This window comes from Pezoporus wallicus, unplaced genomic scaffold, assembly GCF_028554395.1.
Source record: "Pezoporus wallicus isolate ANWC-B61680 ecotype Strahan unplaced genomic scaffold, APGP_CSIRO_Pwel_v1 contig_4012, whole genome shotgun sequence".
NCBI lineage: Eukaryota > Metazoa > Chordata > Aves > Psittaciformes > Psittacidae > Pezoporus > Pezoporus wallicus.
Genome location: NW_026637828.1, coordinates 323,952 through 337,491, shown reverse-complemented (window position 1 = coordinate 337,491; position 13,540 = coordinate 323,952). Strand labels below are relative to the sequence as shown.

The 13,540-nt window shown below is 36.6% G+C and overlaps 1 protein-coding gene across 1 annotated transcript in view; it reads left to right on the top strand.

The window, feature by feature from the left end:
- LOC130598454 (uncharacterized) overlaps window positions 1-13,540 on the top strand; it is a 93,948-nt gene that overhangs the window by 25,422 nt on the left and 54,986 nt on the right. Inside the window, exons 14-26 of the mRNA XM_057407872.1 lie at window positions 128-246; window positions 732-1,013; window positions 1,985-2,140; window positions 2,592-2,776; window positions 3,574-3,756; window positions 5,157-5,248; window positions 5,432-5,601; window positions 6,819-6,978; window positions 8,004-8,083; window positions 9,275-9,455; window positions 10,566-10,721; window positions 12,007-12,140; window positions 13,084-13,242. Of these exons, the coding sequence (XP_057263855.1) occupies window positions 128-246; window positions 732-1,013; window positions 1,985-2,140; window positions 2,592-2,776; window positions 3,574-3,756; window positions 5,157-5,248; window positions 5,432-5,601; window positions 6,819-6,978; window positions 8,004-8,083; window positions 9,275-9,455; window positions 10,566-10,721; window positions 12,007-12,140; window positions 13,084-13,242 (2,057 nt within the window). The remainder of the gene's footprint in view (window positions 1-127; window positions 247-731; window positions 1,014-1,984; window positions 2,141-2,591; window positions 2,777-3,573; window positions 3,757-5,156; window positions 5,249-5,431; window positions 5,602-6,818; window positions 6,979-8,003; window positions 8,084-9,274; window positions 9,456-10,565; window positions 10,722-12,006; window positions 12,141-13,083; window positions 13,243-13,540) is intronic.

The following is a 13,540-nucleotide window of genomic DNA, read 5'->3' as shown; positions in this document are numbered from 1 at the left end:
ACTTAATGTTTTATTCACCATCTTCTTAATGAGCAGAGTCGCAGTTTGCCAAAGAATGATGAGATTTGCAAAGTATATGAGAATAGATGATCTCCAAATGACAGGCATCTGATATTTTCTGTTGCAGCTGGTGCAGGTGCAAATATGGAAGCATCAGTGGTCTTTTCTCCTGCATCTTTTCTACCACGATCAGTCATGACAAATTTGACTGTTCACCTTATGGGGCAGGCTGTAAATCTGCTGGAGGCAAGTTTATAGATTTTTGGTTTGGTTTTGGTTTTAGTCTCCCTCCTCAAGGGATACTTGGTGTATTAAAGTAAAAAGAAAAAATTTCCTTTTACAGTGGGAAAATAGTTCTGTTACCAGTATTACAGTTTCTGTTTTACCACTTACAGTGGAAGATGGATTGGTTTGGGTACACTATCAAAGGAACAAAATATTTTTTCAGCATCATATACCCTGAATTTATGTGTTAGTGATACTATTTTAGACAAACTTCCAAACAGATCTTATTTCAGGAGCATTGAAAGGGTATGTTACTGTTTTCCAACCAAAATACTGTTTGTAACATGTGAAAATAGCAGTAGCTCAAACTTGTATGACAAATCTTCCTTTGTACAAAAACCTAAAGGTTGCATCTGGTTATATTTTGTTAATTTTTTGCCTGTAGTACTGGATGTAGCTTATGCATATCACTGTCAGGCTTTTCACTGACATGTACTTTCCCCTAGATTGGTGTACGATTAGAGAATGCTGAAGCTCTCGTGCAGAAGACCTTTGGGCAGAAATCTGCTACTTTCAGTGACTACTTTTTTGCAAACACTAATAAAAGAAACCACAAATCAGAAAATCCAGTGAAAACAACAGGAAAAGTCAAGCAGAGGAAGCTGACTTTGAAGCAGTATGGCTCCACTGATCATCTTGTGACCAAGTCTGGCAAGCCAAAGTTGAGGAAAGCTAACCCGAATTGTCCTAGTAGAAAGTACAGTAAGATGAGTGAGATAGTCAAAAAGGTACTGACACTTGGAAAAATTAATGATTTTCCCCAATTAAACTTAGGGCCCCATCTAGGATTGGACAGCTGTTCTGTGCTACTGACTGTTGTGCATAAAGTGTATGTAACCTGTTGCATAGAACTTAAACCCTACAGATCAACAAAGAGTCAGATCTTAAGTTTTTTGAGATTTATTGTCTCAAAACAATGACTCTCATGCAGGGGAATGTGTTGCCTGTACTTTGAGTTTCCTCTTGTTGTTTTGAGCTCTGATTCTCTTTATACTGATGTGCTTTCATCTGTTGACTTCTGTAGCACTATAAACAGCTGCTGATATTAAGTTCTTGAGTTTGCAGTCTGACTTCCCAGTTTGATGTCAGATGTCACATTGAGCCTTTGTGAATTTGTTTGGAGAAAGTTATGTTTTATGTATGTAACAGGAAAGCTTTGGGAATTGACTTCAGTTGTTGATATATTACCTGGAAAACTTGGGGACCATGATTTATTTAGTCTTAAAACATCTCTCTTCTTGGGACTCTGGGAGTTTCTTACTACTGTGTAAGCTCATGTTCATGTTTTGTTGCTCTTTTATTGGTTCATAAAAAGGGAAAATGTAAACTTTTTTACTTCTTAGCAGTTTATTTAGCAATTATGGCATCCATAATGCTGTATTATTTGAGATTGTGTTTTTCAAAGCCTCATCTGGTTTTGAGTATATATTGCAATACTTCTTTTGCTCATTCACCTTAGGGCTAGACTTTACCTGTGTTCACAGTGAAAGTCAGCTTGTGCAGTATGGAGGTGAAGTTTAGCTGGGAAGAACAGGTACTAATCTAGGGTCTTAAGTGGTCTTGAAATATTTATAAAAGGGAGCCTGATGACTGTTTAGTAAGAGCATAACCTGCACTGAGGAATTGTTTATTATGTCTTTGAAAGGAAATTAATATAAACATCATTCTCTTCCTGATTTATTTCTTCATGACATGTCAGTTTACTGAGACAAGGATGGGAAAGGAGGCACTGAAATGTGAGCTAAGCGTGAAAATCTTTGGAAATGAACTTAGCTTCTGGAATTGTGAAGATTTAAGAAAAAAAAGGAAACATTATTCTTTAAATCTGGCTGCGTTGGCTGTCAAACTTCTGAAGGTAATATGAACCTTTCTTCTATTGAAAGTAAATGCCTTGAGAAACTACTTTCTTACAGATATGTAAAAGATACAAAATATTAGTTACTGTTTCCCTAAATTGAACTCTAAAAGACACTAGTATATATTTGTCTTAAACATTGTTGTTTAGATAATGTTTATACAATACATTAGGCAAGAGCTTGTTCTGTTGTTCTTACTTCTCATTCAAATCCTTCTCATTCAAATAATTTTTTCTTTAACTGGGTTAGGACTAATGTCTAACTCATGCCCTGACCAGATGCAAGCTTTGGGCTGCTTTCTACCTTATTTCCCAAATCAGCTCAATTAAAAACCCACTTTCACAGCAAGCAAATGCAGTGGAGAGTTATATGTGGAAAAATGCTTGAATGCTGACTTTACTATGCAAAGTAAAATTCTGACATTTGTTAGTTTGGGTTTTTTCACTGTAGGGGCAAGAGGTCCAGTTTAATAAAAGGATGAGTTTGGCCACTGAAGAATTGCAATTCCCAGCAATTTCAGGCTTTCCTGTTCAGCTGGCAGTCAATGCCTCAGCAGCAGTGAACATAAAAATCAAAGGGAATGCGGATTTCAAACAACAGTCAAATTTCTTTCTAAGTGGGTATATCAAGCCAAGGTAATAACTGCTTCAAATATGCCACTTTCACATATTCCTGATGTCTGTCAAGTAGCAGTTCCTGATGTGAAAGTTTTGTGTGAATGTTTGTGGTGATTGACTAGGAGATTCCTGAAGTACTCAAGCAGTCGTCAGCATTATGTTATGGAATTGCTGCTATACTATAAGGACAACAGTGGTTTCTTATCCTGCCTGTTTGATTTTGAACTCTATTGCTGTGCTTTTCCAGTACTGTTTTGAGCTGACCGTTCCTCATTATCTCTAAATCAGATTCCTAAATGCGTGCATGCAGATGATGTTTTGAATGTTTCACCTGTTCCAGGGATAACATTTTGGATTTTTCTCAGGATCAGACATGTAGTTACAGGTTATCTACAACCAATGGGTGATTTAACCCTTGCCTTTCTATTTTAGTTTTTTATACATACTGAATACATTTGCTAAACTTCACTAGGTGCTGTATAGACAGAAATAAACTTACACCATGATATAGACAGAGATAAAGTTGCACTCAGTCTGCATCACTTTCCCTTTCCTGATATTTCATGCTGAATCCCTTAGGAGATACAGTAAAACTATACTTCAAGTCACGTTAGAAGGTGTATATTTGTGTACCTACAATTTTTTCAGTTGTTTCCTGAAACAAAATAGTCATGATTTTAATGTTAGAATATACTGTGTTACAGCATCAAGTGCTTTGTATTTATAGAGGAGAATGAACAACCTATGGTTTAAATTAAGTGCTTTAAAAAGAAACTGCTTTTCATAGAATAACATGTATCTGAATCTTTTAACAGTGCATTTGTCCAGCTTTCTGCTCAAATGGGAACTGTGGGGATTCTGGGACAAGCTGGCCTAAACTGGGTAATAGGAATGAGGACATCTTCTAGTCTTGATGGGGGAATCCGGGTGAAAAAAGGGCAAGAGCTCAAAGTTTTTTTGAACACTCCAGAAGAATCTATGGAGATAATGAATTTCAGGTAAGATTAAGCAAGGACATCTTAGTAACTGTGATAACTTCCTTGAATCAGAATGTAACTGGCAGGCTCATTAGTAGAGTGGAAATATATTTTGTCAGAAAACAAACTGTTTCAGTCTGACTTACAGTCCAGAAGAAAAGGGAAAATTATTCTGTGCATTTTACATTGTTTTACCATAAAACGTACTTTTGAATCAGAGCCTGATAATAAAAGATGTAAATGAAGTTTTCATACTCCCCTGTTTTTTCCTACCTAATATCAGTGCTGTTTCTGGAACTTTTAGTGTCCAAAGAATCTAGTTTAGTGTATTAAAGTTGTGGAGGAAAAGCTGATGGTATTTAGTGAAAATGGGTGCAGAACAATATTTAGCAAGACACTGGAGTTATTTGGAGTATAGTGCTAGCAAGGTATGCTCATAGCCTTCTGGTGAATTTTTAGTTAGGTTATTTAATATGAAATATTAATATTTAATATTACAATATTTACATTATGAAACACCACCTCAACAGCTGTCAGATGTTAAGCAGATTAATTGCGTTAATGCAAGTGAGGCTTTTGGGCTTATTTTTTTTTCTGCTGGCTTTCTCTTTTCTTTGAACTCTTAGATTTGATAGAAGTCCAGGTAGAAGGCACATATTGTAAATGATATGTCAACTACATGCCTTTTAGACATGACAACAGATGAATGAAGTATTTATAGTATGTGGATTGTCATTCCTTAATTTTGGACATTGTGGTACCATAGGATACGCAGCTCAGAAAAGAGCTAAAATGCTCTAGACTTCACATTTTAACCATCCATTCCCTTAGGAGTCTGGGAAATTACTAACGTAGTTCTGTTTCTGTCAGCCAGGATGGATAACAGGCCAAAGTGAAAGTCCAAGTAATTACAGACCGGTATTGTGTATTATTTGAACAAAAGACTGACTGTAGAGTCTATGAGATGCTGCATTAACTCTCTTGCTCCCATCAAGTGCAGACACCATGATTCTTGTATGAGCAGTTTAGTGATGTTCTGGAAGAACTTCGAGACTAAGACAAAACTAATGTCCATACATAGCCTAAGGTGGGATGGGGTGGGGGAAGGGAATAAAGTCTAGAAGCCAGGAAGTGAGTGGAGTTGCAATAAGATGACCATACAAATTGCACAAAACAGAGAAATCTAATTTTGGCTGTGAAGAACTGCAGAGGAATCTCAAGGTAGTGACAGATTGAACATGGAAAATTGTGGGTAAAAATCAGTGCTAATTACTAGAAATGTAGACTGATCTTAGCAGAACTTTATCTTTCTTGTTTTCCCATTTGGGAGAAGGGGGCATATAACTGAGAATTTTGTTTAAATATTGCAGTAACTTTAGCATAATTGTTTTAAGGTGACTGACTGAAATTCTTGGTTGTAGCTCTAAGCTATACTTCAAAATGGTGGATGAGATGGAAGATACAGATGTTTTCCAGCACCACACAGAAACCAGATCTTGCACTAGAGAGGAAGGTGAGTCTAGATAGATAGATACTATGTCTTAGAAAGCTTTATCATTCTGAAATATTCATAACAGATCATTTTGTTTAGTAAAAGTTCTTGTTTGCATACTAATTCTAATGTCTTCAGTGCAAAGTTCGTTTGCATGTTTTCTTTGTTGTTCTAACTGAATGGTCAACTGTTGTCTTCCACCAGTGTCTAAGATTATTGGCTGGCAGCTGTGTTCTGAAATGTCGTATCCTGCCGCAGCCAGTGGTTTGGTTTTCCCTCTTACTGGACCTTTGAGAGTGGCTGTCACATTAATTAAGCAAGACAGAGGCCTGCAGCAGTACATTGTGGAAGCTGCATATAACTATATTGCTCAGGTACCATTATGGCATGCTTTACTTTGGTTTAGTTTATTATGCTGATGAAAGAATGATGTATCTCAGTACCACATACTCAGCTTAACTGGCTTTCAGGGTCTACATTGTTATTATTTCTATTCCCATTATAGTGGGAAAATATATATGAAATCACACATGTGAATACATATATGTGTGTGTATTTCCATATACAAACCTGCACACATGAGTATTAAGCCATTTTGTTAGGTGAGAGTGATAGTGCTGGAATTAGAGACCAGGATTTCTGACTTGGTGCCCAGTACTAGACAACCTGGCCTCACTTCAATGACTTGTTTCTGTTTGTGACAAAAAACCCTCAAACCCCAAATTGTTTGTTTACATTAAGCACATTATTCAAAAGCAGAAGTTAGGCTCCAGTAAGTCCACTCCAGAAGGCTGTCAGTTTCTTAACATGTTTAGGCAAGCCTGGGGAAGGAATGGCTTTCAGCTTCTTCAGAGGACAATAAGAATTCATGGCTTTTTCTAAAATGATAGTATAGGTATTTAAGATGGGTGGTGGGTGGTGTCTCACCTTCTGTCACAGACCAAGTATGCCGCTGAGCTTAAGCTAAGTCTTTTTACTGGGAGATAATTTGGGCTTTGGTTATATTTGATCACTGCTCGATATCTGTAAGACAGCAAGATAACAGCAATAAGCAGAGTAAGTTTTCCTTTGTGGTGTTGTTTTCCTGACTATCTCTAATAAAAGCAGGAAAGGGAACAGGTATTTTCCCCTGCCAGAGAATCTGATGTCTGTAGGCAGGGCAAGCTGCAAATTGACAGCTAAGGCAGCCACTGCAGGGTCATGGCACTGTGCACGATATCCCGCTGCTGACGCCAGAATGTAAGGGCTTAAGGCAACTCTGCCAACCTGTAGTCACTTAGGCCTGAGTGATAACAGCTTGAATTTGTAACTGGAAGGGTGATCTGATTTTCCATTTGGCAGGATTCAGCACAATTTCAAGAGAAGGTGGGTATGCTGTGAAATGAAAGGTGTTTAGGTAAGATTTTCTGAGACAAGCACTGGACAGGGAATGGAAAAAACAGATTTTTTTGGGGGGGAAATTTTGAAAAGCAGATAGGTGAAAAATTGTAGCAGTGAAGGTGGCTGTGATCATATCATGTAACTCAGTGTGATATATTGGTTTGTGAATGCTTTGCCAATTGCAAATGCAGTTATCCTTTTTTCCTTCCAGGAGAATTCATGGATCCCAGATGAAGCTGTCCTTCACCTCTTCATTGGGACTCCAAAGTCAGACTTGAAAAGGGATGTTGGCATTGACCTAAATTTTAGTGTCCCACAGAAGCAATTCAGAATCCAATTTATGCAGCCTAAGAAAAAAATTGCGATTGATGGTAGGTTTTTCAGCTGAGAACCAGATCATCAGTTAATGTCAGTTAGAACTTCATTAGAATTAGAAGAGAAATGCCAATATGTTTCAATCAATAATCTGGTGCTAAAACTACATTACTGTGTAATAGCCAGTCAGTTTACTGCTTTAGGAAACGCCCCATTCCCAGTGGTATTTGCATCTTGGTTAAGACTATTCTGCGCAGTCAGAGGTTCAGTGCCTGGCTGAGAAGCTCAGGTTAAAGAGGAAAGCTGATACTAGTATAGATGAAGTTAAGGCTAAGGAGCACAGTGGATTGTTCTGTAAATTTTTACATAAGCTGAACTGGCTTTACTATTGCTGAATTTTAGTTTACTGTATACTGTTAGTTATGGTATGAAATTACTTGCTGCCAAATCAATTAAGTACTGACCATGATATTTTTATGCATTATAATAAAAACCATTTCAATCACAGTGTAACATAGAACAAAAGCAAATACATTGATGAAATATAAACTAATAAATATGTGGTAATGGTATGACAACATAATTACATCTTTCAACTTCCCTGACGTGCTGGTCAAATGCTATTTTGGTTTGATTTATTCTACCATATCACATAGTTAGAATTTGTCCTTACAGATTTTTTTTTTTTTTTTTTTTTTACCTTGGTTATTTTCAAATGGATTGCATGGAGGATTTACCTTTATGGTGCAAAGCTTTGCGTGCAGTGTTCCAAGCTTATGACACTTCAGCACAGGCCTAAATGAAGTGTATAAATCCGTTCAAGAGCTCAGCTGTTTTGTTGGAGACAGCTTCTTTGCCTCTTTTCAATTGGTGTCCTCAAAATATCCTTTCAAAACAAAATATGTACTCTGAGGACATTTTTGCAAACTATTCCTAACTTTTTCCTTTGCTCTGATATTTGTTTTCACTCTGTAAATGTATTGTTCACAACCATGGCAGCTATCATCTTGGGTGCAGTTTTATGAAGCATCATTGAACAGTACATGTCCAGAAAAAGTAAACACTTCTATTTTTCTCCAAGGGAGAATTGAGTTTTCTAGAAGTTCACGAGTTGGACACCTGGAGCTGATAGTAGATGATCAAGATGTATATTACATTAAGGTACGTTATCAAGTCATGAACTCTCGTACTAGGATGAATAGTGAGATGAAAGCACAGAAAAGAAAGGCAATGAAAACTACACATACTGAAAAATAGTTCTGCCAGCAGTCCATCAGAGAAATGACCAGTTCTCTTTATTACATAATTTTGAGATACACTCAGTGCTAAATTGTGTTTCAAAAGCTTTTAAGGCATGGCTTCTACAAGTAATCTAAAGCAATTTTTTCACATTCAGATGTACTCAAAGCTCTTGGGTTGCTTCCAGTGTTACATCAGTAGAGAAGATCACATTGGTCTCATTATGTGCGTATGGAGCACACAGTTTTTCAGAGCCATGTTCTGACCATGCATAAAGACACTCTGAGTAAGCCTAGGCCCATTTCTTCACGTGTGTGGACTCTACAATTGTAGGAATCTCTAAGATACTATTGTTTATATCACAGGAAGTTATTTTCTTTTTAAAGCACTGGGTAGTAAGCATGAGAATTACAGTATTTGAACTCTGAAATTAAAAAGCAAATAAAAATGCAGGTGGGAGTTTGTCACTGAAACTCTACTGACATTTTTGTTTCTATTCCAGGACTTGAACAATTTTTTCATTATGCAGTTGATACCCATAGCAGGATGCCATGTCTTATGAGGGCCTCCTAAGCCAGTCAGTTTCAAACACTGCATTTTCCTACAGTGAACACATTGTTTAAAAAATTTTTGTTTTTTTTTTCTAGAGTAATATTTCAGCAAAGATTTTTTGGATGTTTCTCATTAACCCAAACACTAATTAGCATTTCAGATTGTTTGCATCTAGTCCAACTTAAATCTAGTTACCTCTGTGAGACTGCCAGTATTTTCAGTAACACCATATTACTTTTTGGCCCAGTATCGTAATATGCTTGATGACTTCAGTCACTACTGAAGCCAGCAAAAAGTGAAGTAAATAGCATCTCACACCACTGTGATTTTTGTGTAACTGGAAAAACACATCCATCCTTCCTCCCCATTATTTACCTACAATAAGTTCTGTGGTTTGGGAGGTAGAAGAGGGGGTTGTTGAGTGTATAGAAAAAACCTCTCTTTTCTTCCTCCTCTCATTCCTGAAATGCCCAAGTGTATACTGTTGTTTTCTCAAATCAGTTTGTACTGTTGAGTGGCTTGGGTTTTGGTTTTGTTTTTTTATTTGTTTGTTTATTGTAGGGAATGACAGATTTGCAGATGCTGGGTGGAGAGCAGAGATATGTGACCCAGCTGGAGGTAAAGCTGATAAAGGAAAGCAGTCCTATCATTCTGTCAGGAAACATCACTAAACAACTTGGCAAGAAGATAACTTTTTCAGTATCCCTGAATAATTTATTGAAGGATGCTGCATTTCTTTCAGGTTAGAGGACAATAAGTATTTGCCATATAAATGTAAGTTCTGGAGCTCTTATATATTATGTTTGCCTGGTTTTGGACATGCATTTCTAAAACTCCTTTCAAATCGGTAAGACTGCCTTTTAAGATTACTATCTTTCATAAATTTGTACGAATACGTATTTCAGGATAATAGGAATTGTAAAACACCTTGTTGTTTAAGTCTTTTTTTAATAACTGTGGAAGAGGGTAGAGGAAATAAGATGTAAGTAATTCCACCTAACAAAAAATGCCAAAACAATAACGGGTCTTAAAATATTTTCTCATTTTCACTTTTGTTAGTACAAAACTGCAGAGACATACATGTAGCTAAATGTCTCTTAAACCTGTTCTAAAAATCTTTAATTTTTTTTTCTCACAAATACACTAAGAGGAAAATGAAAGTATCAGAAAGAGGGCTTTACTGTTTGTATGATGTAATTTTTTTTTAAAGGTAAATTAATACAGTGGAATAAACCAATAATTTAATGTAAGGCTCTCATTTTTTCCATAGTATTTCTTACTCTAGTCTCCATGTGGCAAAGACATTGAGATGTCATAGGATTATGCAATGTTTCCAAGTAAAACTAGCTTTTAAGGAATTCAAAATGTCAGTTTGGTTTATGCGAGATTAACTTTAGGTGAAATTTTCATCTTTAGCTTTCACATGGATTGCCAGTCTGATCTGGTCTGATTTTAAACTCTTCTAGACCTAGAATGCACCAATTCTGTTACAAAACCACAACCTTGCTCTGACCTGTGTAGAAGGAAATATGCACATGTCCATTTATTAGGTCTTAATTAATTAAAAGATCAGTCTGTTAGATTTTATTTCCTTTTAGAAGCAGCTTTGACTGCATTCATTTCACTAAACTTTAAGCAGTAGCTGAGAAATATGGTTTACAGGCTGTGTACGTAGTCAGAGGAAGACACTGGACATTCAGCTCTGTCTTTTTGTTTACTACACAAGGAGTACAGCATGGACTAGACAGGGTGAGACTGAATGCATTCGTTTTTTCGCACTGCAGCATTACTTTTCTGGTTAAAGTTAACTCTGTGTTCTACCACTGCGTAATCACTTCTACTCTTTTTGTAGTGTTTCTGGAGAAGAAGGTTGATGATAAGCTGAGACAATACTCATTGGAAGGGGAGACTTACCTTCCAGGTGTCGTTGGAGTTCATGTCATCAGTCTTCTCAAGCAAACTGAAGGCTTGTGGTCTCATGGTTTGAGGATGAAATATGGACTCCTAGGTACAGTGAAAAAGAGGGAAAGTAAAAGCATTCTGTTTGTCTCATTTTTCTGCAAGTTATTTGGCTGCATGATTGGGACACTCTTAACAGGAAAGATTTCACTTGATTTTTAAACTGTGATTTGAGGCCTAGGGTGAGATTCTCTTTTCACGTGGATAAACTTTACTCTTTGATTCTGCATATAAAAAAGAGAATTAATTTTCTAATGTGCTTTTCACAAGCATGTCCAATACTTGGCTTTTTTAATGGGAATTGCTCCTAGTTAATTTGTGTTCTCAAGTGTTAATACAAAATGAATTGTTGCATACATACACAAAAAAATGAGGGACTCTTTGTAGGAAAGAGTGGGCTGTGCCCTCCAGGCTGCAGTGTATGAACTGTGCATTAATTTTATTGGACAAAGCAGGTGAATATCAGTGTACTTATATCAAGGTATTGAATACTTATAGTAGCTAGTCATGATAAACATTGTAGGGTAGTTGTATGTGTAAAGTATGTTGCACATTCAGAAAGCCTATAGCAATATAAGTAGTAAAGCTTTCTTAGACCTACACCAGTATGAGCCCATAATTTTGCAGAAAATGACATGCTGATCAGAGTTTTTTATACACACAAACAGAAACATACCTGAACACATACAACAGTATTGGATGATCTATAGCTATACAAGTATGAATTTGCATACTTAGATCCTAAGCCATATATATGCAAACCCAGTTTGGTATCTCTTCTGCCTGATGTGGTCAGCAAGTGATCCCTTGTAGAAGTAATCCTACTCATTGGTTAAGTTTAGTTATTAATAAGTTCAGGTGTTAAGAAACAGTGTTTTGACAACAACACTGTAGTAAAATGTGTCTAGATCTTGAGCAGTTAGTGGAAGTAATTCTTGAGCTGAACTTCATTTTAATGCAGTTATGCCATTATTGGTACCAAACTGCGCAAACTTTGGTCAGCACCTTTAGACTGCCGGACCTTTTACATGAATTAAATATCTACTTGTCTTATACTTTTTACTCTAATAATGTTTTCATTTTCATGGGTGTAAATCACTTATTTAGCAAATACAAAGTAACTGTTCTTAAATGCAGATTCATTAAATGTGTGCTTTCCTTTAGATTCATAAGGTAAATCAATGAAAAGATACCTGTAAAAATTGACACATCTCACTTTAATGTTTTTGAAAAAACAGAAACCTTGAAGCCAGAACTAGATATATGCAATTAACATTTTGAAAGTTTACTTTTGATTTATTTAAATAGGTAACTTTGTGGTTTAACTTGAACAGGAGAGGCAAAGAATGTTCATCATGAATGCAGTGTGCGGCAAAAGGTGAAAGTGGAGACAGGTGCACATGGCGTGTACGAACTTGATATTGGGCATGAATTTCACTGTATACAGACTCCAACCTATAATCACAAGGTAGAGATACTGACTGAAGCACTTAGTACTTGTGTGCCAAGTATCCTGGTGTAACTCACATAGAGGGGCTTAAACAGGGCAATGCCCAAGATGCCTTTTTTGGATCAGTCTTTTTCTACTCATCGTGTTTCTCTTTGCTTTCTACGTAGACAAAGATAGCCAGTCCAGTAACTTGCTGCTAATTTATGCAGTCCATTACAGCTGTAAGTGGCGGAACTCTCCAGTGATGTTAATGTATTAATTTGCAATTAATGCAGAATGTGTGAAAAATTTAAGTTTCTGATTTATCTTGTTTCTACCCTTGTAACTAAAAGTGAGTTTGCTTATTCTTCAGAAGCTATATGTCTGGCAAATAAGACATTTAGACATGTTCTGTATTAATTTTCTTGTTCAGATTTGTGTGCATTCTCACAAATTTCAGTGTGTGCATCCCTTTCATGCAGAAAAGCAGATATGTTTAAAGTTTCATCCTTTACAGACGGCACAAAGGTTAATTTAAAGGCAAATCACCATGAAAACTGGGTATTTACTTCAGAACAGAGAGCTGGCTGAAGAATAAGCTTCTGAATTAAAGGGAAATTTTGTATCCTTTCAGATTTGCTTTTGGTCCAAATTGGACTGAAGCCAGGAAGTGTTAGGGTTTCCCATAAGGAGGATCTTGCCAGGCTTTGCAGCTGCCCAGTGAATCCTTGTGGGCCAGTCCATCCAGTACCTGAGTCCAGTTGCCTTAGCTTTTGAGAAAATCAGTTTGACTGGAAGCCCATAGTCTGGGGCTTTGTACACTGAATTTCTTTCTCCTGATGGAATATGATTTCTCTTTGGAAAGTTTGCAACCCTTTCTGCTTTAGTCTTGCTTGCTACTTGGAACTATTTCTACACACACTTAACAGCAGTGAATAAAAGAGCCTGGTTTACAGGAAGAAGGTGTTTTTTTGTTCTTTAGGTTAACCTGAAACATGAAACAAGTGCATCTTGGCTTTCCTCCCAGATGGAAATTAGCTATGGGAAACACTGGAATCAAATAAACAACAGGAAGAAACTGCTGATTAGCCAAGCATTTAAGAACAGTTCCAGTTCATCTCTAGTCAACTATTTCATGGAGGTAATCATGTATTGAAGAGTAAGACCTTCACTTCAAATGTTTAGCAGACAAAGTAAGAGAAAATTTGGGATAAATTTATTTATTAAGACTTTTGTGTTATGTATTAATAAGTCAGATATCCAAATCTGCTAAGTTTGAATTAGGTACAATCTTAACCGAGGCTTGTAGAGATCTCTGACGTTTGAAATGAGCAAGAGAAAGCTGGTAGATGGATTTTTCAAGTACTAAAAGCGTTTGGGTGTAATGTGGTCTAAAGTTTTTGTAGGCTTTGTAGAGATTTGTGAAGGTTGCTTTTCTC